The following is a 23,372-nucleotide window of genomic DNA, read 5'->3' on the forward strand; positions in this document are numbered from 1 at the left end:
GACTTGTGACACCGATTTGTACCAGGTACAGCTGGTTCTTGTGGGGAGTGCAAGGGCTTGTTTTGTTCAAATGACTGACAAGTGCAGCTGACGTCAATTTCTATTAACATTGCTTCTCCACCGTTGCTTTTAACTATTGCTGAAGGTGCACTTAAAATGAAAGCATTTGAATTGGCTGCGTTTGCATTTTAGCAATAGCACAAAGATGTATGAGAGCGAGAACATTCCATTCATCACTGTAACACTATAGATACCTGTATGTGTGTGTGTCAGTGTATGTGTAAGTAGATACAAACAATATGACACAGTATCATACCCTTATCCAAGCAAACTGAACAAAAAGTGCAAAATAATGAGCCACAAACAAGAGAAGTAGAAAAAGAACTATTTATTACTATATATTACCTATATACATGTTTGCAAACTACTCCTGAAAAGATTTGTTTTTAACATGGTTTTAAAACAATTTTTGAAGGTGTGTGGACAGACAGGCCGTGGAGATCCACAGATTTTGTTTCTCGATAGAGGTGCAGGGTTAAAGGCTAAACATGGCTGCCCGTTGGGTGAAATGCATTTTCCGGCTTTTCAAAATACTCAGATTCAAAAGCAAACTGTAACTGTGTCGTTACACTGAACTTTTGATACTCCTAAAATCCTGCCGGACCCTTTTTAACAGGACCCTCCCACACCCTTTATTCCTAAGAACACAGTTAATGCTTCGCACCTCCCAAACTGGCCTGTCGGGCACACACCCTTCTCCAGGTTAGCAGCAACACTTTAAGGAAATTATGTACACGCAACCTTCCCCTTGACAGTCCCACACTGAGGCCAAAGGGAAAAATACAAGCAAAGATCAAAGAGAATATAAAAGAAAACTGATGGGGGGGGAAAAATAAATCATTCTCCTTCCTCGTCCTGTGGATCAGTTGCTGACTGCCGTTTAAGAAGCTGTCTTGTGGTATAATTGAGCCCCTGATGTTTCATGCTACAGATGTGATGGCGAAGCACCGTTTTTTTTCAGACCACCGAGTCGTGCACACCCCTACTTCCCGAGGTTGATAAAGCTTCCGCTTGTTCATTTTGTGAAAAACCCTGACAGGTTTGAGTTCACTTTTGGATCGAACACAAAATGATGATGGAAAGCAGCATGCGTTAAAGATGCGAATGTCCAGTTTGCTAAACCACCTAACCTGTAAGGACATCGCCGCCACTAAAAAGCAACTCTTATTGCGCAGAAGATCAAAAACAAGCGTGGATCTTCCCCAACCTAACCAAATACTGCAGGTTAACGAGTGCATTCTGCACTTGCTGCTCAGGTTTGTACAAGAAATATCCACCCTTCCACTTTTGGCTTTTGCCTCAGAGTTTTTTCCCCCTCTCACTTTCACGATCAAAGAACAATGCATTTCTCCTACTCACGCGTACAAGTGGACATTGAGGTAGGCTACGCTTTAACTTGGAGATGACAGGGATGGATGGATGGATTCTGAGGATTCTCAGAGCGCGGAGATTCAAATGACTGTCTGGCTTCTTCAGGCTGGTTATTTGAGGCCGCTATGAACCCTCAGGTGTACATAAATACCCCCTGAAAACTCGCCAAGATATGAACCGAGGATGTTGGCAGGACCAGGACTGACAAGAAACCAAGATGCTAGAACAGGCGAACATACTGGAACTCTGAGCTATAATGCAAAACCTGTAACAGCAGCCACTCTCCCATGAGATTTGACATGACTGAAACATACAATAGGGGATCCACAGAATCATCAGTTACCCTGTGTGGAAACACAGTTCTTTCAGGCTAGAAATCTGAAGCATATTTTCAATAGTAATATTCCCCTTTAATTTTATTGAACCATCTGGTCTGTCAATCATTTTTGTTTGTTGCCCCTTTTTTACTGAATGGCAGGATTTCTCCATTGCACTTTAACATAAACCTGGTGTCTTGTGTTGGCTGACCAAAGGCCAGCAGGAGTGCTTTGATACTGTGTGTGTGTGTGTGTGTGTGTGTGTGTGTGTGTGAGTGTATGTTCTGTTCTGGCAGAATCAACATACGATACACATTTAAGTCAAATCATCTTAGTTCAAACAGCACCCTCATGATCAACAGAACGGAAACACTGACAAAACACCAATCAGAAGCCTTAAGTAGCCATCCAATCAGGACATCTGTTCTGAAACCCATCTTGCAGTAGCGCAAAAACATTGGACTCTGAAGGTTTCTGTTAAAATTCAGCTTCGAAAACAAGTTTATACAAAAAAAGGTACATCAACTGAAATGTTCCAATATGACACGGTTCATTTGAACAATAGTTATTACATACACATCACTAAACACATTCCCATCCTACCTTACATAATTTCATAGCATGAACTCAACGGCACATTTTTTTGCTTCAAGTTTCTGAATATATACGTCATTGAGATGGTTTCTCATTGGAGTGGTTAACAGTCATTACTTGATATCCATTTCAGGAATCGGACAAAATTCGGTGCATCTTCAGGGTCGTGTAGGCTAGACCAAATTTATATTGTGTTTACATCCGCTTTATTACACGCACCCGTGTTGATCAGATTTTATTCTAGCTGTTATACAAGTCGCAAATTTTGCACTGCATGCTCCAGTGTTTACTGGGTTCCATTGCGGAACTGTAATACCGCTCAGCTCTACTGTTCAGTGAAGTCTGGATTAGGAAATTAACGGCTATACCCTACAGACCGCAGGTCTAAACATAAACATATAGGGCGTTTGTAGGGACGATTTTGAGTTTCGAGCTCCAAGACCCCCTTGGCCTAAAAACAGTGGTATTAAACTTAACCCACCTATATGGAGACAAAACGAAACAAGAAAAAGTAAACGCAGCCAGCCTATATATTTACAGGGATGTCTTGCTGGACAAGCCATACAGTACTGCTAGCAATGAACCTGCAGGGTTTAAGGAGTACATCAAAAACCGCACTCAGTGCGCCTAGTCTCAGCTCTCAGAACGATCGACATAAAATGCAGTTAAAATACAGGCTACAGATCCGTTTGTTTCGAAAAATCAGAAACAAAAAAGTGTGTAGTCAAAATGATCATTGGGAAACGAAACAAAACGCAGTAGCCTAATTTATACATCCTATTTACAATTTGCATATTTGCAGGAAAATGCCGACATAAAACAGAAATATCCTAAAACATATCTATTACATCTATTACAAAAATCGTGTTCAGTGTGATAGGACAGTTCGGCAGAAGCCTAACACGTATAGAAGCCCAAGTTTTAATAACTTAAGGACATTACGTGATACCACACCATAATCCAATAAATTAATGAAACCTATCCATTAATAAATTGCCTACAGCTCAACTTGATTTACTGGTGGGAATTATCGTACCTTATACTGGCCCAGGAGAAGATAAATTAAAATGGAAATAAAAAAGATGTCCGTTAAACAATCATGTATGATTTAGTAGTTCCATGACCGAAGTGAAGATGACAAAGAATGTCTGTATGCAAAATACATTGACATATTTTCCCAAAAAGCAAATAGTAGGCAATCGATTTTAATTACCAAGTACGTAGGCCTATGTTTATTTATCCGTCCAGCTGGACACCACACTTACCCTATATTTTGTGTGAAACGAAGATCGAAAACTTAAGCGGCGGCTTGAGCCTGAGTTTGTCCAGTTCTATCCTCACGCAGTTGAACGCTATTCTAAGTTACTTACAGCCACTGCTAAGGAACCCAGCACCAGCTCGACAACGTAGATCGTACAATAGTTAAGCGGACGGCCAATACTTTTGTCATAAGTGCCACGGCCTAGGGTCTCATAGCGAGGTGAGCTCCACAACCTGGCGAAACAATTACCATAAAAGGACGTTCTACCACGAACGAATCAAATCCTGCATGAAGCTCGTATACGTCCGAAATTTAAACTCGAAAAGGTACAGTTAAAGTCTGAGCCTACACAGGTCCTGGTTTTTAGGAGTGACCAGTTACAGTTTGGCATGTCTAGCGGAATACTGGAACCATAACAGAGCGGGTCTAATGGTATTTATGAACACTGCTGCACTCTACAGACGCCCTTGTAAGGGACCTTGCGACAAAAATTCCAGAAATGAGGCTACTATTTCACATTTTCCCTCAAAACAGCAACAACAGCCTGGGCAAGTAAGGAAAATAAAAAATAATAAAAACAGCATTATTACCTCAAAGCACACCTTCTGATGGCATGCGACACCCGTACAAAATAAAAGGAGAGATGGCATGAAATTCATCTTCAGGGCTCATGTAAGTACATTAAAGAAAAACAGATGTACACATATTTTTAATTAAACACTGTACAGATTTCCTGCCTTTAAAAACAACTCTTAAAAACAAAGGGGCAGTAGTATTACTTGTAGTAGTAGTAGTAATAATAGTAATAGTAGTAGCACTAGTAATAATAGTAGTAGTAGTAAGTACATGGAGTTGTATTAGCAGTATGTGGCCCGTTTTAGTAGGGACAGAGAGGAGTGTGGGTAGGAGGCTTTTTGAGGGGGGTTGACATTGGCTAGACTAGGTGGGAGGAAGGGAACTGGGTCATTTTACTCAGTAGTTTTGGCTGAAAAGGTGAGGTAGGCCTTGTCGCAACTTGGACGGTGGCTTTAAAACTGGCAGGTTTGTTATACTTTTTATCCTTTTAAAAGTTTCTGTTGTCGTTTTTAATTCTATTTTTTTCCGCCCCCGGGGGTTTTCTTTTGTTGTGCGTCTCCGGAAAAAAAAAAGTACAATTAAAACAGAAATAAAAAAAATAAATAGAAAGGAACCCCGACGGAGGCCCTGTGGTGGAGTGGGGCCGGGCCTGCTCAGATCTTGACGTCCTCCTGCACGCTGAGCTGAGACAGCGTCTTCTTTATGCGCAGGGCGGTGAGCCGCGCCGCGCCATTACAGTACCAGCACTCCCGCATGATCTTCCCCATCACGCGCATGGCCTGCGGGGGGCGGGAGAGAGTAGGAGAATAAACGCATGGTGAAAGAACAGGGTAGGAGGAGAAGGACGAGAGAATTTTCTCAAACGCATTTCTCCTGCTCACGGTCTAATCTGGAATCGCCAGTTGTGCCTCTCAAATTGAGTTTGAGAAGTCTGGTGTGTGTGTGTGTGTGTGTGGTGAGCAGTGTATATGTATAGTGTGTGGGATGGAGAGTGTGTGTGTGTGTGTGTGTGTGTGTGGAATGGAGTGTTTGTGCTAAGTGTGCACGGTGTTGTGAGGCATGTATGGAGTGTGTGGGGTGGGTAATGTGGGGCGTGTCCTCACTTCGTAGCTCTGCCACCAGTTGGGGACGTTGGGCCGGAGCCTCTGGTCACACACCACCTTCCGCATCTCCTCAATGGAGGGGTCAGAGGGCACCAGGTCATAGTAGGGCAGCTGGTACTCCTCATGGACACCTGGAGAGAGACGGCCGTTACACACCCCGCCCAACACAGACGTCTGCGCAGAACAATGGCACACAGGCCCCACTTCAGTAGGCGAATAAAGCATACACACCTCCCAGGGTCACTAAAGCCAGGCCCACTCTCACAGACCAGCACGCTCCTCTTAAACCTGCCCTCTCATCCCCCCCGGGGGCCCCTCTCACCCCCAGCGTTGCAGCGGCGTGCGATCTCCCAGTACACCAGGCCCAGGGCGTAGATGTCTGCGCATTTGAAGGAGTCAAAGTGCTTCATGTTGATGGTCTCATCCAGAACCTCAGGGGCCATGTACCTGAAACAGAGCGGATCAGTCACTCGTCTGAACTCTGCAGCGATCGGACCACAGTGTTTCTGATGGTCTGTGTGGGGAAACGTGTGTGTGTGTGTGGGTGGGCTGGCTGCAGTCAAGTCTGTGGGTACCTCTTGGTACCGACGCGCTGGTTGGGGGCGATGTCGATGGTGTTAGTGTGTGTGAGTGTGTGTGTGTGTAAGTGCGAGTGTGTGTATGTGTGAGTGTGAGTGTGTGTGTGTGTGTGTGGGGGGGGATAGGGGAACAGTGGGTGAGCGGGTACCTCTTGGTACCGACGCGCTGGTTGGGGGCGATGTCGATGGTGTCAGTGTGTGTGAGTGTGTGTGTGTAAGTGCGAGTGTGTGTATGTGTGAGTGTGTGGGGGGGGATAGGGGAACAGTGGGTGAGCGGGTACCTCTTGGTATCGACGCGCTGGTTGGGGGCGATGTCGATGGTGTCAGTGTGTGTGAGTGTGTGTGTGTAAGTGCGAGTGTGTGTATGTGTGAGTGTGTGGGGGGGGATAGGGGAACAGTGGGTGAGCGGGTACCTCTTGGTACCGACGCGCTGGTTGGGGGCGATGTCGATGGTGTCAGTGTGTGTGAGTATGTGTGTGTAAGTGTGAGTGTGTGTATGTGTGAGTGTGTGGGGGGGGATAGGAGAACAGTGGGTGAGTGGGTACCTCTTGGTACCGACGCGCTGGTTGGGGGCGATGTCGATGGTGTCAGTGCCAGACTCGTGGCGCACGGCCAGGCCCAGGTCGGCGATGGCGCACGTTCCGTTCTTCTTTACCAGAATGTTCTTAGACTTGAGGTCACGGTGAGCAATGCCTGGCTTACCTGCAGAGAGAGATTTCTTTTTACAAGAACGCTCACTACACATTCATTGTATGGGGTGAAGGCGAGGGGAATACTCAGCCAATTAAAAGAGAGGCGGTTTAGGATGCCAGATTGAGAGAACTGGACTGGCAATCCACCTGTACTCTGGGGGGAACCCCCTACACTGTGTTAAATGCCATGTTTTTTACTGACCGCACAATGTAATGACTGTGGTTGCGGTGTTTTTAAGAGCGTGACTCAGTCTTCCCACCTTGTGTCCCCAGGATCTCCATGTGCAGGTGGGCCAGGCCGCTGGCGGCTGACAGCGCCAGCTTGATCATGCCCTCGATGGTGACGGAGTAGCGGTTAAGGTAGTCAAAGAGGGAGCCGTGCTCGTGGTAGTCTGAGACCAACCACAGCTGCGTCCAGGTGCCGTTATCTGAGAGAGAGAGAGAGAGTCAGCATGAGACCATAAAATGATAAGAAAAATGTACAACATAAAAACAGCCAATTGTACAATATGGGAATGAGGTGTCACACCAACTTGTCCAACAACATTTAAAATGGGTTTAAAACCCATTTGAAGCCCTGCTTACTGAATTATATAAAAAAACACACTAAGTCAATGCAAACACATTGAACAATGCATGTAGGACAGAATTATTCCCACTCCTTTAGTGCTTATCAGCATTAAAAAAGAGCACTTAAACTTGCTGTTTGTTCACTTACCCTTGTTGTCGGCGGCGATGAAGCCCAGGATGTTCTCGTGGCGGAGCATTATGGTCTGGTAGATCTCGGCCTCGCGGAACCAGGACCGCTCCTCGCGGGAGGAGAAGATCTTTACCGCCACGTCGCCCCCGCGCCACTTCCCCCGCCACACCTCGCCGAAACGCCCCTTCCCGATGATCTCCTGCAGGACGATGGTCCGCGCCACCGTCCGCTGCACAAACAGCGGCAGGCCTGTAGGGGGCGACATGCGTTTGACAACCTGTTAGCAAACCCTTTATGTCACGTTTCATTTGGGGTTTAATCAGTCATACTAAAATATATTTTAAAATATACCATGCCCCCTCCCCCGCTTCCACAGCTGTGACTATGTGTACAGTTCACGTTTTCAGGTTGAGGCAAATCACAGAAAATGGACTTGCTCATTAAGAGTTGTCCTGTGTTTGGAAAGCTTGGGGCTGTATCCCAGCAAAACCCCAGAGCTTCTGGGGGGGTTACAGAACCCCAGCGGCTCTCTGCTAAGCTAAGTAACAACTGCAATGGCTGCCCATATCTCTCAGGACCAGCAGCAGCCAACCCAGTGGCCTGCTGCCCCAGTGAGTGAAGGTGAGGGTCAGGGGTCAGGGGGAGGTACCGGAGCCGGAGCCAGACGTGGACAGGTCGAAGATGAGGTCCTGCAGCGTCTTGTCCTTGGCCAGGTACAGGTGGTCGCAGGAGGGGTCCTCCACCTCCAGGCGCTGCCGGTGGCTGTAGGTGCGCTGGTGGTGCTGGAACAGGAACACGCCCACGATCAGGACCAGGCAGAGGAGGAACACGGGCCCCACGATCACAGCCACCAGCTCCACCGGCCCCCAGCTGGATCCGGCCCCCGGCCAGCCCAGCTCGCCTGGCTTCCCCGGGACTCCTGGGAGGGGAAAAGAAAACGGAGAAACGGTGACTGCACAGCGCCGCCTGCGAGCTCTTACCTGTACTGCTCTAAGGGAGTGTTTCAGGGGCAGGAACTAGAAAGAAAACTCCTCTCGGTGGCTTTAAAGGGGGAGTTTTCAGACATTATGGAAGACAACCAGCTAATCTGCCTTCCTGTAACCTCACCCCTCACCCCTACCCCCCAAACAAAACTGCTCCACGCAAACGCAGATTAATATACTCAATCGATGGCTATGGACGTTAGGGCCTTTGTTGATCTTTTATTTTATTACCCTTTATTAATTCAGCAAAATGAAGAGGGTGGGACAAATCTGAGGAAATCAGGGAATAGCAGAGGAAAAGAAAATGGAGAAGAGAGGAAAAAGGTAAGGACTAGGAAAGGCATATGAGAGAGAAAGACAGAGTAGAACACACAGAACAGGAGAGTAAGGCCTCAGCCGCGGCTCTCACCGATGGGGACTTTGAGGTTGACGCTGTTGCAGTAGTCGGTGTAGCAGCAGTGCGTGTTGAGCAGCCCCTCTGCGCTCAGGCAGTAGAAGGGCTGGCCCGGGGGGACCAGCCTGTCCCGGGCGATGCAGATGCGGATGTGGCGCTCCTGGCCGTGGATGTAGGAGGTGGAGGCCATGCAGGCGCCTCCGTCAGTCTCGCACACATAGCCTGTCTTCTCACATTCAGTACAGTTGCACTTCAGAGCTGTGGGGAAGGGGGGAAAAGCAGGAAAGAGGACAGAAGGAAGAGGCAAAAAGAAAGAAAGAGAGAGAGAGAGAGAGAGAGAGAGGGAGAGAGATGGTCCAGATATTTATATGGATTTAGAAAGACAAACCAAACACAATAATGATGTTGTAACAATGAACACAGCTTATACAGCATATTAACACTGGATGTTGCTATATGCTGTAGAATTACAGGCAACACCCTTTTTAAGAGCCATCCACTAAGAATGAGAATACTTTTGAACTCCAAACGCATTGCGATACTTAATATCGCCACCAGAGGGCGTAAATGGTAAACGCATAAAGGCCACGGTCAACATAAGCAGAGCCCTGTGTGCGTGCTTGCGTGTGTGTGTGTGTGTGAGGTCTCTGCATCGCATGTAATCAGATACTACACTGCAGATGAACAACCACCCCCCCCCCCCCCCCAACCGGGCGGAGATGAAGCAGACAGGTTGAAACAGCACCAGCGAGGGAGCACCAATGCGCCTGCAACGGGCAGATTTAACACTGTTCCGGTTTTGAAACCAAATTAGACACCATATATGGACAAAAATTTGGCAAAGTAGTACTTTATTTTATAAGTAAATGTAATTTAAATGAAACTGCAAAACATCCAATGTGAAACCGTCGCAAACTAAACCCTTTGCCACCTGTTCTGACATGCACTTTTCTATTGCTTGTCAAATAACATCCGCAAAAAATGGGAGAGAGAGAGAGAGTTGAGGTTCCATGTCCTCAATTTGAAATCAGAGACTGTAAAAAATAGTTTGAAATGCAACAGTAACAAAATGATTTCATTCTGCCTGCTGGTTTTTACACCTGGGGTAGTGAGAAGATTTGTCTTCAGGGCAGCATTTCAAACTCAGAGCCATGACTGTCATGTAGCAACAGTACCATCATATTATGTTTTCTTTCTATGTTTTATTTATTTTGTTCATTTATTCTTTATTTTGTAAATGTATTAGTTTGGCAACGTTAATCCTAATAAATACCTTTCAAAAATATTTGTACTTTTGAGCATTTTGTGCAATTAAAATAATCTATTGGGGTCAGCAGAAGAAAAGAAAAAACAGTGGATTTGAATAGTAGTTACATTTTGGTATGCCTTCTGCATTTTGTACATTTGCTTCCCTTGAAAATCCAAGAACGTAGCAATGCCCCTTTTAAATATACATCGGCCTCCGCCACGTGAGAGACGGAAGATGGCACTATACTAGCAGAGTCGGTTTCTGTAGACCATAGTCAAGTCGCTCTGTCAGCGGCTAACGTTAAATAGCCATATCTTCAAAAAGCTATGTTCACATTTCTTGGAGCCAGAGGAGATTTTTAGCTAATGAAGTGACCTTCTTGTCTGTTCTGGGTGTTCAAAACTTTGTCGAATTTGATTTGAGGAAACCTGTGGTGAGTTGATGCTGTTGTAGGCCCACGTTTACCTCATAGAAACGGCGACTTGTTAAAAGTAGCCTTGGTAGCTGCTTGGGTTAGAGATAACCGTTACAATTTTACCTGGTGACATTTGCTACCTTGATAACTGACACGCGTTGCCCATGTTTATTGCATTAACTGATTAACTGACATTAAATAGCTAGCTCGCATTATTGGTAAAATAATTGAGAACGTGCTAGTTAGCGAGCTCATGAAACAAACGTCACCTATCTGGTTAATCGTCCTCGTGTTAGTTGTAAAGAGATGATGGCTAGCATTTTCCCACGGAGTGGGTTTTTAATGTTAGTTATTCATATTTTAGGAATAAACCTCTTCCTTCCTCGGCTTCTTGTGAGTAGTATGTAGTGTTGCGGGACTTAAGTTAACATTTAGCAGCTAAATATCAACGTTGTCCCGCAACACTTCATACTCACAGCTAGCTTAGGCTGGAAGGGTTCAATTCCCAAAATATGAAATTTATCCCTCGTCAAGGCCACAATGTGAAAACCAGCTTCTACTCAAGTTCACTTTTAAAAATACAATCTATATTTAAGTGTCACTGTTCAAGAATTTGACCAATTTGATCTTTGTTGTTTTTTTTATTTTCAGTGTCCAGACATTCCAAACTTCATTAAAACCATAATTAGCACATGGTTACTTAAATGTGGTAGGGCACCACAGTCAAAGCCATTTTTGTCATAGATTCAGTTACAAACATAACTTGTCAATGAAGCCTGGATAATTAATTAGAGCCATGATAACAGTAACACAACATTATATCAATGTTATATGGAAAATAGGAACAGGTAGGCCTTTAGTAGGTGAATAATAGGCTAACTGTATTGCGTAACCCCAAAACTTATTTCCATTTAGTTTTAAGTTCAAAATTTTATATGAAACCTCAATAGACATGATTGTCAACAGATATCATTTGTCACAGTAACAGATTTGTGCTTTTATATAAAGTGACATGATTGCAAGCTATGAGACGAAAAGTGTGGAAACCGTTTAAGGTTTAAGGTTGAGGTGGTAGGGGTGAAATGAGCAGGCCTACTTTTGACAAATTCAGTCAGATACTTTTATACTTTAACTCGAATGGTACTTCACTGGGCGACCGTGTTTTATGTGAGTAATTTAAAAATATCTTTACTGTAGTGAAAGTACAACTTTAGGGAAATTCTTTCAGCTGATAATGAGCTCGCCTGCATCCAGCCCTATTGTGGGAAGGAGGTACAATGTGCCTGCCTTTTGGGAATTGATAGAGGATGTTGCAATGATAGAACAGGCTTAGAAGTGTGACTGGGCATTCAAAATTGGAGTCATAAAAAATTGAAAGAAAATGGAATGGAAAGTCTGAGACTGAATTAAAGGAGTCAACTGAAAATGAAAATGACTGGCTGTAGTGTAACAGTGGGGTTTCCATTCTGTACATTCAAATGCACAGATAGTTTGGTTCAGACTAGACCTAAGAGCATGGTTCCGCTTCAGCATTTCAGCACTGCGAAAAGATGACAGTAAAAAAGCAGGATGTCATGTCTGAATGTAAAATGCAGCCCATATGAATAAGCTTTCCCAACAGAAAATGAATGTCATATTAAAGGCAGTTGAAATTTAAAATGCTTGCAACGGTATACTCTATGCTACTTTATTAAAGAGAAAATAAGGCAAATATGCATGAAATTTCTCTCCGAAAAATAGGGATATGTGGAAACTAATTTTCAATTCTAATAATCATTTGTATTGCAATAACAGCATTTTATGGGTATTTAATGGTAGGTCAGTTGAAATTAATTCAAAATGTCATTTTGGTTGTTGAAATTAATTTGTGACGTAAAAAAAATAATTTACTTCAACAGTTGAGGAGTTAAAGTAAACCAACTGGAATGAATGAAGAAAATATCTGTACATTTCCCAGAAATTGCCATTCAAATCACCTAAAAGGTAGGCCCTTTACATTTCTGAGGAAATTTTTCAGACAAAGGACTAATAACCCAGCTGGGCTGTCATGGGCAATTACAGCAACAATCAGTTAAAAATAAAAGAATAAAAACTTAAAATAGTAAAGTTATTTACTTTATGGTTACTGGTGATTGGCTAGTGGAATAATCATCAAAATTTGTCCAAGTCTGGTGAACAGACCTCTGCCATTGCACAGTTATTGAACCTGAACATGAGAGGCAGGACCTTGGCCAATGGGAGAGAGGAACTAACAGGAAGTACACGAGTACATAATGCAGCTTTTGGGGCATCTCAAATAGCGGTGGGCAATTTATTATTTATGCCAAACATACCAGTATGATTCTATGTATAACATGTTGTGGGTGGGCAATATACTGTATTGTATCATATACACCATTATGATTATGTGTGATTCTACAACATGATTTAAGTCATCAGGCATATGGTTGTGTTTTTAAATCAGGGTTTTCAGTGCTGCTTGCATTAGCAGTAATATGCTCAAAGCACTTTTTTGTTCAACCCTGGACTAAACTGTTATAAAATTGGTGACCCATTATATAAATTTGGCCAGACAATACTGCTATTTCACATGATGGGATGATGCAATACATGATAGAGATCGTTCTTCTGAATGCGCGCATTATTGATGTCCAAGTCACCCTGCTTTTGTTCATAGAACAGGAGTACAGTTTAGATAAGTAAAATGAGTGGAAATAGTGAGATGGTCAACAGAAGTGTAGGTTCCATTGGTACAGATAAGAGAAAAGCTATGACAGAATGTAATTTGTCAGGTTGATTTTCAAGAAATGTATACTTTTCTAAAAACACAATTACAATTATTGGAACACCTAAACAATTTTTCAGAAGAAAATATAATAGTATATTGTCATTTGTATCTAACTGTGTTAAATTCATTTGAGCCTTTAGTAACTCTTATGTGCTCATCAAGATGACACATGTGCCAAGATCCCTTTAGTCATCCATCAATATGCAGAAGGTCAGACAACACACACATTAAATAAGGCAAAACGTTGTTGACCTTCATAAATAAGGCAATGGCTATAAAAAAATAGCTAACGCTGAAAATATCCATCTCCACTCTTAGGGCAATAATTAAGAAGTTAGAAGAAGAAATACCCGGAGCTGTGGTGAACCTGTCCGGAAGAGGACGCAGGTTCATTTTGCCCCCACACACAGTGAGGAGGATGGCTCGAGAACCAAATTCCCCAAGGATCACACTTGGAGGACCGCAGAAGCTGATTTCATCTTGGGGTAACCGAGTCTTTAAATCTACAGTTAGACAACCCTCAGAAGACCCTTGCTCGAATGAAGCCTGTATTGTCATCAAACCGCACACGTAAGTGCACAGTTTGCTAAACGTCACTAGTTCTGGGTTATGCAGAAGAGAACCTTATGATCACTGTGAAATAAGGTTTTCTGCAGCAGCAGTGAGGGGACTGGGGGGGTGGGAGGCTGTAATAGCTTTGCCTAACGTGACTCCCAAGCACCACTTAAAACTGATAAGCTACAAGTGCGATTACTCCAGTGAACATTTTGGTGTTGAGCCCTATCTGGACAAGATTAGTCTTACTGGGGAAGGAGGAATAATGCAGTCTTTAAAGGAGCGAGTGAGGCCTTTCAGTCCCAAATACATGGACTGCACACACCCAATTCCAGTGCCTTTCACCTTTAATCATTAAGAGCCTTGTGAATATTGACCCCAGGTTATTAGTCCAGTCCACATCGGAATCCGGGTTATGGGCATATTCTCTGGCACATCAAAAAATGAGTTGGAGATTAATGTTTCAATGTGATCTGGCTTTTTGTGATAGTTCAAACACATGATTCTAAACGGCAAGCTGTATATGGTTAGGTAGGTTGCATTTTTCATTTATTTGTTATCTAAAGCAACAATAAACCTTGAGACATGACGCACTAGCACCACTCAAGAATTAGCTGGCTAGCTTCACTGATTACCTGCCGTCTAGCATTAGTTTCCTCGTCATCCCTTTACCAGCCCCTCTCTCCTTTGAGAAGTATTTTAACAAACTTATCTGAAAATTAAATTTAAAAAAATAGTGTTTCAATATAATTACCAGATATGTAACATTAGCTAGACTAGACAGATTGACTTGCATTAAGCATTAAACTTAAGTTAATTTAGGTAAGCGATCAGTGTTACAGTAGGACAGCTAACTAAATTACAAAAGTAGTTTAAGTGTAGGACAGCAATTGTGAATTGTGTTCATGAATGTAACTAGCTCCCATACTTTCTCCTTGTTGTCTCATTTGATCAATCTCTGGAGTCGACAATGGCTATCAGTCACCTCATGTACCAAATGCTCCCACCTCAGGAAATGATGCATTTGTTTTAAGAGGGGCGCAATGGTGCCTGACGTTTGTTTTGCTTAATTCTGAACTCCCCCTCAATTCCTCCATCCCTCTATTCCACCCCCCCCCCCCCACACACCCCTGAGTCAATTCCTCCAGTGTTTGCACTCACTTTTCACTGGAAAGCAATCTTGAGAGCATAGCTGCCCAAGTCAACCCCTCCTTCCACCTCCCCCAGCTAGTCTGCTTTTCATTTCCACTCCCTAAAACTCTCACTGACACACAAATGCACATTCTCTTTTTTCCCTCCTCCACTCCTGTCCGCAACGCCATCTCCTCTTAGCCTTTGATATCTCCAACTTTCTCTCTCGGTCTCTGACTGGCTAATGACAGACTATTACCCAAACTTTCACACACCTACTCTGACCCCCTTTGCCCTTAAGCTTAGGGGGTTGAAAAACAGATTCTTTACCGGCAGAGTAACTGGAACATGCTGCTGGGTAATTCTCGTCAGTGCGTGAGATCATAAAATGCCAGAAACAGCCAGTGGAGCATGTCCAAGTGTACGCGCCAGAGGAAATTCCTGGTGGCTACAGGGGTGACTAGGCCCTGATACCAAACACAAAAAAGCAAATGCAACGACTCTGTTTTTGGAGCAACTCCTCAAGAAACACAGAACACACAATACAACTGCACTCCAGAACATGCATATCTAAACCCGATTGCAATACAAACTTTACTTTCATTGCCCTCCTGGCAAAAAGGTCAGATGATGCTTTTTTTCCTTAAATGAAAAACATGACCTTATAGCCTACAGTTACTTCAGATTGTAAGGATTAATGTTAGACTGTAAGCCTCATGTTTGTATGCTCTTTCTCCCAAAACAAATACATTTTTTTCATGGATGTTAAATATCCTATATATGTCTGTTTCCCAGACAGAAGTGAGTCTGTGTGTGGGTCTGTGTCTAGTGCGTCTGTGTTTGTGTGCTCAAATTAGCGAATATGACAAAATTAATGTGGCATCGCCTTTCATTAAGATACACAAGTTACTCATGCGTCCCACACACCCCCCAATCCCGGTTTACCTCGTCAGCAGAGGGTAAGAACAATTCAAACCTTAAGGCATTTACTTAAAGGTGCGGTATGTAAGTTTGTTTTAGAACACGGTTCTACATATTTGGTATAATTTTCTTCACATCCCAACAGATATCAATAAATTGAAAGCTCCAAGAACAAAATCTGGTCTCTCTGACTGTCCCAGGCTCTGAAATCAGAGACTCCAAATTTCACCACGCCTGAATATTAACAATTAATCTCTGCAGGGAAGGTTCTCTACCTGCCTGTCAATCCTGCTGCACATTCACAGCTCTGCCAGAGCAGGCAGGGCGGAGCAACACAGATAAGAGCTGAGATGGTGCCAACGCTAGCCAGCTAGTAGAAAATGCTATGTTCAGATATCTGATGCAAACAGAAATAAATCGTCTAGTAGCTAGGTAGCTACTTGCTAGGCGACTTAGTTACATGCAGCTGCTTTGTCGACAAATTAAATGTATATTTACTACCACAAAATATTTACCTTGAAATAAAGGTTGGCTGTGCAGTATTGCTCATTTTTATTTTTAGCTTAGTTACCGCAGCCAAATAAGGTTAACTCTACTACTACCTAGCCAGTAATACTGCATCAAACTCAATCGTTTTCACCAATGATGTCATGCTGCAATGGCCCATAACTGTAAATAAAAACTATAGCCATGTTCTTTGTTTACGGTCATTATACTGACGTTGTGCGTTTTCTGCCTGTGAATGAGACGATGCATTGCACGCTTCTCCGTACTTTTCAATGCTATGTCCTCTCTCCAATACTCAGATGTCAGGCAGTGCATGTGCACGTGTTCAGAGGGAGGGGCTTTGGAGGGAGAGCTGAGGCCAGGGGGTGGGAGGTGGTGGAACATTTTCTTCCAAAATCTAGCGCTCTTGCTCATTTCTCCAAATTTACATGCTGTACCTTTATCTTAAGCCATGGGAGAACACTATCCATGTAGGAGGGACAGATTTAAGCAATCCCAGATCTGATCAATGCAGACATCTTACTTGAGTCAGAATTTTACACTGCTTGGCTGGACGTAACAAGGGCCTATTTCTACATCAGCGAAATCATTAAGAACGCCCTCACCCAAAAAGATTGGCTGCAGGTCAATGAAGCGTAAGCGCTTTAACTAGAATGAAGGAGAGAAAAGGCCGTTTTCTTGTGCGCCTTCTTTAAAGCCCCTTGAACGGAACCAGCGGAGTCCCACGCGGCTGAGCAGCTGGCGCGTCTTGCAGCCTCGCTGAAGCGAACGCGGCTTCAGAGCTGACGCGAGCAAAGCAACCAGGAGAGCCCAGTGAAAAGCGCTCTGACCCAGACCAAAGAGCTTCAGCTTGTGTTCCCGACACACACGCCATGGCCAGCTCTCCTGGGCTTGGAGCGCAAAAGCAGACGTGAGGCCGGGGACTGCGGACAGTGGCTTTGTTTCCGCAGACTGCAGCTTCAGTGGCCTGGCGGCCTGAGGAATCTGCAGGAGCCTTTTGGGGGGGGGGGGGGTGTGCAGAGGTGGCCTGGGGTACTTATTGTAATTAGGTAGGGGCCAGCTATGTGACCAGCTGTGACCATCCATCATTAAACCCAGTCTAGACTTGTCTTAAAAAAGAAAAAGAACAGAGGAAAAAAGAAAGAGGGAGGAAAGTGGACTGCAGCAGTGCGGCCATGCAGTTTTGCTACCAGGACGCAGTTCCTTTTGTTGTTGTTCTTTTCTTGAGACAGGAAGCACACTGCCCGCTAAAAGAAGAAATTAATAAAACTCTGTTGCTGCTGTATGCAGCCTTAGTGCCCTAAATTGGTCCTAGTGGCACCAAGGAGTTGATGTGGGAAAGTGCAAAACCACAAATAGGTCTAGATTATATGAAGAAAAAAAATAAACGTCTGGATGTACCAACTGCACATTTTAACGGCTGATCTAAAGAGGCCTGTGCCCAGCCCAGATGTCACAGAACCGGTGTGATTTTCACTGCTCACATTTGACTCATTTTCCATTTATAAAACTGGATATGCTTTACAAGCAATTAAATAAGAATGCTTTTTCCCCATTTATCCCTCCCCAGTTTGGAATATCCAATTATACTCATATTTCAGTGCTCTTCACAACCTCTGTTGATATGGGAGAGTGCAGACAAGCATGTGTTTTCCTCCAAAGAACATTATGTAGGCTGCTGCTTGTGGGCTTGCACAGACATGAGTTGGAGGAGGACACTTTGTGGGCTGCCGGCCACATGATTTGATACCAGACTGCGGGGCCACAGTGAACTGGAGGCGCCACCCAGCAGCTCTTGCACAAGCAATAGTGGTGGATTACCTGCCTACCCATAACCTTTGGTTTACAAGCCCAGTTTTACTGCCCAGCCTTTGGCTCTTACGCTGGCCATCTAGCACAGCTCTCTCTCTGCATGTTTTGTGACTCAGTGTTTTCGGGGCCAGCACATTTAATATTTGCTGTTAAATTACCGTTGTTTTTGCATCTGTGGCTCACAAAATTTAAATAGGACTGAACACAATGAACTGACCAATCAAAGAACAGATTGGCGTGGCTTTGAGAGCCAATAAAAGATGGCTCCAATTCAACTGGGGGATTGAAACAATATGGAAGCGAACACAGATTTTCAGCTTGCCAGCTAGCCAATGAGAAGGTGTAGTTAGTTACATGCACACATTTATTGTTAGCTCTGTTTGTTTAGTCTGGCTTGGTCAGGAGGGAACAAACTGCCTTTAGCTCTCGGTAACCCTTCATAAAAACAACACAATTCGTTGCTTACCATAGAAATGCTCAGCTCTCTCATCTACACATTAATCTTTAATCCAGGGATTTATTTTGTTATCATCCCGTTTACCCCACTTTTCCATGACAATTTACACCGCATCGTTGCGGGGAAGAGAGAGCGGGGGAGGCATGAAGAATGAAGATGGGTGTTTGTGCAGAGTGACTGGAACAGGCGGGCCTGCGCGGGTGCAGCGGCTCATTCAGATCTGAGGAGCTATATTAGAGCAGCTTTCTGAAGTGAGCACTTGGTGTGCGTTTGAGTGCCGTTATCAAAGATGTGGGACGAAACCAGATCCATACACAGGCCAGACAGGGAGCTAATTGAGACATGCAGACGCCACTGGACAGAAACACAAACACTCCCCCCGCCACATCCCAACTGACGCACGCACATGCACACTCACACGCACGCACGCGCACACACACGCGCACACACACACACACACCGCTCTTCTAACCTAGATGCTGGAATTCATGCCTTATTTCTCTCTCATGCTAAAACACAATTTCTCGCTCTTCATACGCATTTGTCACTCACTTGTCCATCATGCTCGTTTCCCCCCAGTAAAATTCAGACTGCAGTGAGAAGTAATAACAGCAGAAACAGCAGACACAGCGTTTGGCTGGCAGGGCCAGAAAGGTATGGACTGTGCCGTTGTAATTTAGCCTCAGGTTATGACTGTTCTCAGGGTATATATCACGGATCGGAGCCTGGTGTTCAGGCCGGTATCAGACCCTCCAGTTGCTGCTCTCTGACACAGCTCGCTACTTCATGAACACCAGCCTGCGTGCCAAATTGCCCTAAGTATCCTGCTAATTCCCAATCAGTGTATTCCGTAGGGCAGCTCATGATCACATGCATTTAATAACGCCAATGTCTCAACATACGTGCACACGCTCCACCTCAACTTAAGACACTTGCTTTAGGTACTTTCTAGACTCCCGTTTCTGTGCATTTAATCATCCCCCAGTAGATCTGCTTATATGACACCCTCCCTCTCCCCCTGGCTTATTTGTGGTGAATGTCAAAATGGCTTCCATGCAGCACTCTACATTGCCCGCCCCCCCAGCAATGCACTTTGAGATCTGTGAAGGGTGCTGTACAAGTGATCATATTATTAAAGGGATTAACAGCAATAAAAGTTGAGCTTCAAGCTCATTTATCCACAGTTATTTTGTAGCAATTATTTTGCTCATTGTGTTTGCTACCGTCTTCAGTTTTGGTAAGTTTGTTACAACCCAATCAAAGACTTCTGCTAAATGATTTATGACGAGCAGGCATCAATAATTTACCCTTAGAATGTCTGATATTCACTTTAGAGTAGACTAAGCATTTTGGTTTGAACAACAGCAACATGAGGACAACAGGGTAGCAAAATAAACAAGAAATTAGGGGTAAATATGGAGGCATCACTTTCCCTCTAATATAATTAGAATTCCCTGCACGGGTCATTCAAAGGCCAGCCTGTCTCCCCCTGCAATTAGGCGGCTTTGCATCCCTGGCGACGAGGGTCTTAATGGGGCGTAGCCGCCCTCTTCTCCTCGCAGTCATGGCCTGAAGTTCCCCCGCCCCTACCGCCCCCCCCCCCCCCCACCTCCGGTAAACGCACTGGCAGCACTGTGGACCCGCTGGCCCCACCTTGACCTTGGCTTTGACCTGAGCGGTCCGATCGCAGCGCTCCCCCGAGACACACAGACGAGTCTCGACTCCTAGACGCTGCAGCGTCTGGAAGGGGAAGCTAGTTTGCGAGATGGTTCTAGCATCTTTCAGCCAGTGTTGCGTTACAGTTTAATGGTCCAGTTGGCCAGGATTGCCACCTCCAATTAGAGCCACACCTACACAAGATCATGGCGTGCCAGCAGTCACTCACCATTGCTTAATTAGCAAAGCATATGCCTAGGAGGTGGCTGGAAGTGTCACACAGCACAGGCAGGGTCTGGCACATATGAAGTACCTTAAGATCTGAAATGTGGGGCTATGCACAGGCAGACACATGCCCACATACACTTCATTGTGTATTTTAATTGCAGAAGCAAATTTGACAAGTTGATAGACATATGCATTCATAGTCTTTATCATAATAACTTTATTATTATTACCAGTCATTACTGGAACATTTTTTAAAAATTGTATTACCACAACCGTGCAATTTATTCAGTTAAGTTGGGACCATATTAAGCCGTTTGTCCCGGCCGTGGCAGTGTAATTTGTACGTAATAAGAGCCGTCTTTGTGCTAAGGTGGCATTATAGGATATGAACTTATCTGCTGGCACTGGCTGGCATTGCAATTTCCTGTTTGGCAATCAATATTTTTCCTATTCCATGAGCAGAGCCCTTCATTTGCCTGCTGCTTCCCAAGGCAGTTCCAGTCCACTGAACACCAGTAAAATTGGGTCGCCCTTTTTTTATTTTTCATTGCACAATTTTAATGCACCATTTTAATGAGAGCATGCAGACTCGTTTAAATTGGATCAATTCGAAGCGGATTGGCTGTTGGACATTTTGTGCAGTTCTTTGTTGCACTGATGTACGGAAACGGAAATGAATACGACGCTGTTTTTCTGAGCGCAGCTGCTGCCAAGTTAATATTTGCCTTAAGAGTTACTGTGTAATTTCAATGTCATACATAAAGGCAAAGAAATATCACCTCAAAAGGGATTTAACATAAAAAATGATCCATTACAGTGAGTATTCAAAGCTGGAATTTTTCGTTTATTTCAGTGGTAAAGTATGATGATACCACATCTATTTGTAATGTTTTATCGAGAAGTGATCCTTTTAATTTTTCCCCACTGCCACATCCGTCCAGCTATCCATTATCTGTACCCGCTTATCCTGGTCAAGGTCGCAGGGGATGCTGGACCCTATCCCAGCGTGCAGTGGGCGAGAGGCATTGTGATGTAGCCATTTAGCAACAACACATACAGTTACTATCCAAACTTTTAAAATATGTGAGCATTTCATTGTATATTTTCAGTGCCTATTGTCATAAAGTGGTGCATAACGTAGGTTACAGTAGCTGTTCAGTTTCATGACCCTAATCTGGTGTTTACTTTGAATGAAATCCTTTCAGTGAACACACTATTGAAAACACCGTGAAAACAATTCACAGGATACAAATGTACCCCAAACTGGCAGCAATGAAAACGCCTGGTCCTGTACCCGAGACCAAGCGGGGATTTTCTGGTGACTTCTGAACAAACGGAGCTCTGAGCCCGTTTTCACATTTGTGCACCTCGCACACAAGACAGACAGACAAGCCCAGCCATGTTTGAGGAGGAACGGGACGAGGGCGGGAATGAGGAAAGAATGGATAGCATCTTGCAGCTGTAAAAAAAGAACATACACAGGCACTTTCACAGATAAAACACGATAGATACAAGACCCTGGCTTTAAAACATTGGTGGAACACTAGATTTAAACATTTGCAGTCGTTTGCTTAAATGGATACCTCGTCCTTCTGCGTGTCACATTCAACATGTGTCGTAAACCGTTGAATGCCGCTGAACAAAATGTAGCTTCCTCTCTCAAAAAAGTAGTTCTGGTGGAATATTCAAGGTGTCTTGCACAAGTGCGGCACAACGTGTAGTGCAGACCAGGCAGACCTGTGCGTGGAAGAGTACAGCAATGCTGTAGCCCAGGGTATCGGGCAGGAAGGCTGCACAGTGCTGGTATTGTTCAGCCAGGCAGCTTGTGCAGGTCCGATAGGGAGGGGGGGCCAGGGGGGTATGGAGGGGGTTGGAGGATTGAAAACGCCGGGCGCACCCTGCCTCATGGCACTGCTTGGCTAGAGCACCCCCATCACGGCCATTCTGTTCCGCACCCCATCACACAGCCATTCTGTTCCTCGCCCCCATCACACAGCCATTCTGTTCCTCGCCCCCATCACACAGCCATTCTGTTCCTCACCCCATCACACAGCCATTCTGTTCCTCGCCCCCATCACACAGCCATTCTGTTCCTCACCCCCATCACACAGCCATTCTGTTCCGCACCCCCATCACACAGCCATTCTGTTCTTCACCCCATCACACAGCCATTCTGTTCCTCACCCCATCACACAGCCATTCTGTTCCGCACCCCCATCACACAGCCATTCTGTTCCTCACCCCCATCACACAGCCATTCTGTTCCGCACCCCATCACACAGCCATTCTGTTCCGCACCCCCATCACACAGCCATTCTGTTCTTCACCCCATCACACAGCCATTCTGTTCCTCACAACACAGCATGCACTGTCACCAATGGCATAGATGTAGTCTGTCAGGAGGTGTCATGTTCTGAGGGGTAAGCAGGGTAAACCAGTGGCCAAATTCAGATGGCCATGGTCCACACCAGGCCACTTGCTTACAAAACCAGCACCCAGCTGGACAAACTTTCTTTCAGACCGCATGATTAGAGATTACAAGTGGTGTGGGGAGAGCAAGATTACTTGAGTAACAGCCAAAAGTGAAATTGAAATAAAATCATCTCACAGTGGCTCAGTCAAATTGTTATCCTCCAACCAAGTGCTACAATTATTAATTGGCTAAAATTTATGATGGAGTGGTGGGGGGTGGATATATCCAGATTCCTGGAAAACAGTAAGAGTCACCCTTCATTTAGGACAAGCGACCGTAGCCGAAACGGCAGCATTTATTCAGAGGGGGTTAATGTTGTCTATCTCTGCCACACACCTCCACCGTGCAGCAAGCCTGGACAAGGAAATCCCTCTCTTGGAGACAGCGCACACAGCAAAAGACTGGCCCATTATGTTAAAGCTCCTTCTTGAAACCAGCATCCCCTGTCAGGGAAACTTGGTCAGACCCAATTGATCCGAGCTCTTCCTGGATGCTGACTACTTCACAGACACACAACGAGCAGCACAGACTTAGCGTGCGGGCAGCTGTAG

The 23,372-nt window shown here is 44.7% G+C and overlaps 1 protein-coding gene across 1 annotated transcript in view; it reads right to left on the reverse strand.

Annotated features, from left to right (window-relative positions):
- Positions 1-373: 373 nt before the first annotated feature.
- acvr1ba (activin A receptor type 1Ba) overlaps positions 374-23,372 on the reverse strand; it is a 29,427-nt gene continuing 6,428 nt past the window's right edge. The window contains exons 2-9 of the mRNA XM_035382395.1: positions 8,645-8,887; positions 7,902-8,171; positions 7,271-7,501; positions 6,813-6,980; positions 6,406-6,562; positions 5,605-5,729; positions 5,283-5,413; positions 374-4,958 (exon numbers count right to left, since the gene is read on the reverse strand). Of these exons, the coding sequence (XP_035238286.1) occupies positions 4,833-4,958; positions 5,283-5,413; positions 5,605-5,729; positions 6,406-6,562; positions 6,813-6,980; positions 7,271-7,501; positions 7,902-8,171; positions 8,645-8,887 (1,451 nt within the window). The 3' untranslated portion in view covers positions 374-4,832. The remainder of the gene's footprint in view (positions 4,959-5,282; positions 5,414-5,604; positions 5,730-6,405; positions 6,563-6,812; positions 6,981-7,270; positions 7,502-7,901; positions 8,172-8,644; positions 8,888-23,372) is intronic.

The sequence above is a fragment of the Anguilla anguilla genome, chromosome 11 (assembly GCF_013347855.1).
Source record: "Anguilla anguilla isolate fAngAng1 chromosome 11, fAngAng1.pri, whole genome shotgun sequence".
Taxonomy (NCBI): domain Eukaryota; kingdom Metazoa; phylum Chordata; class Actinopteri; order Anguilliformes; family Anguillidae; genus Anguilla; species Anguilla anguilla.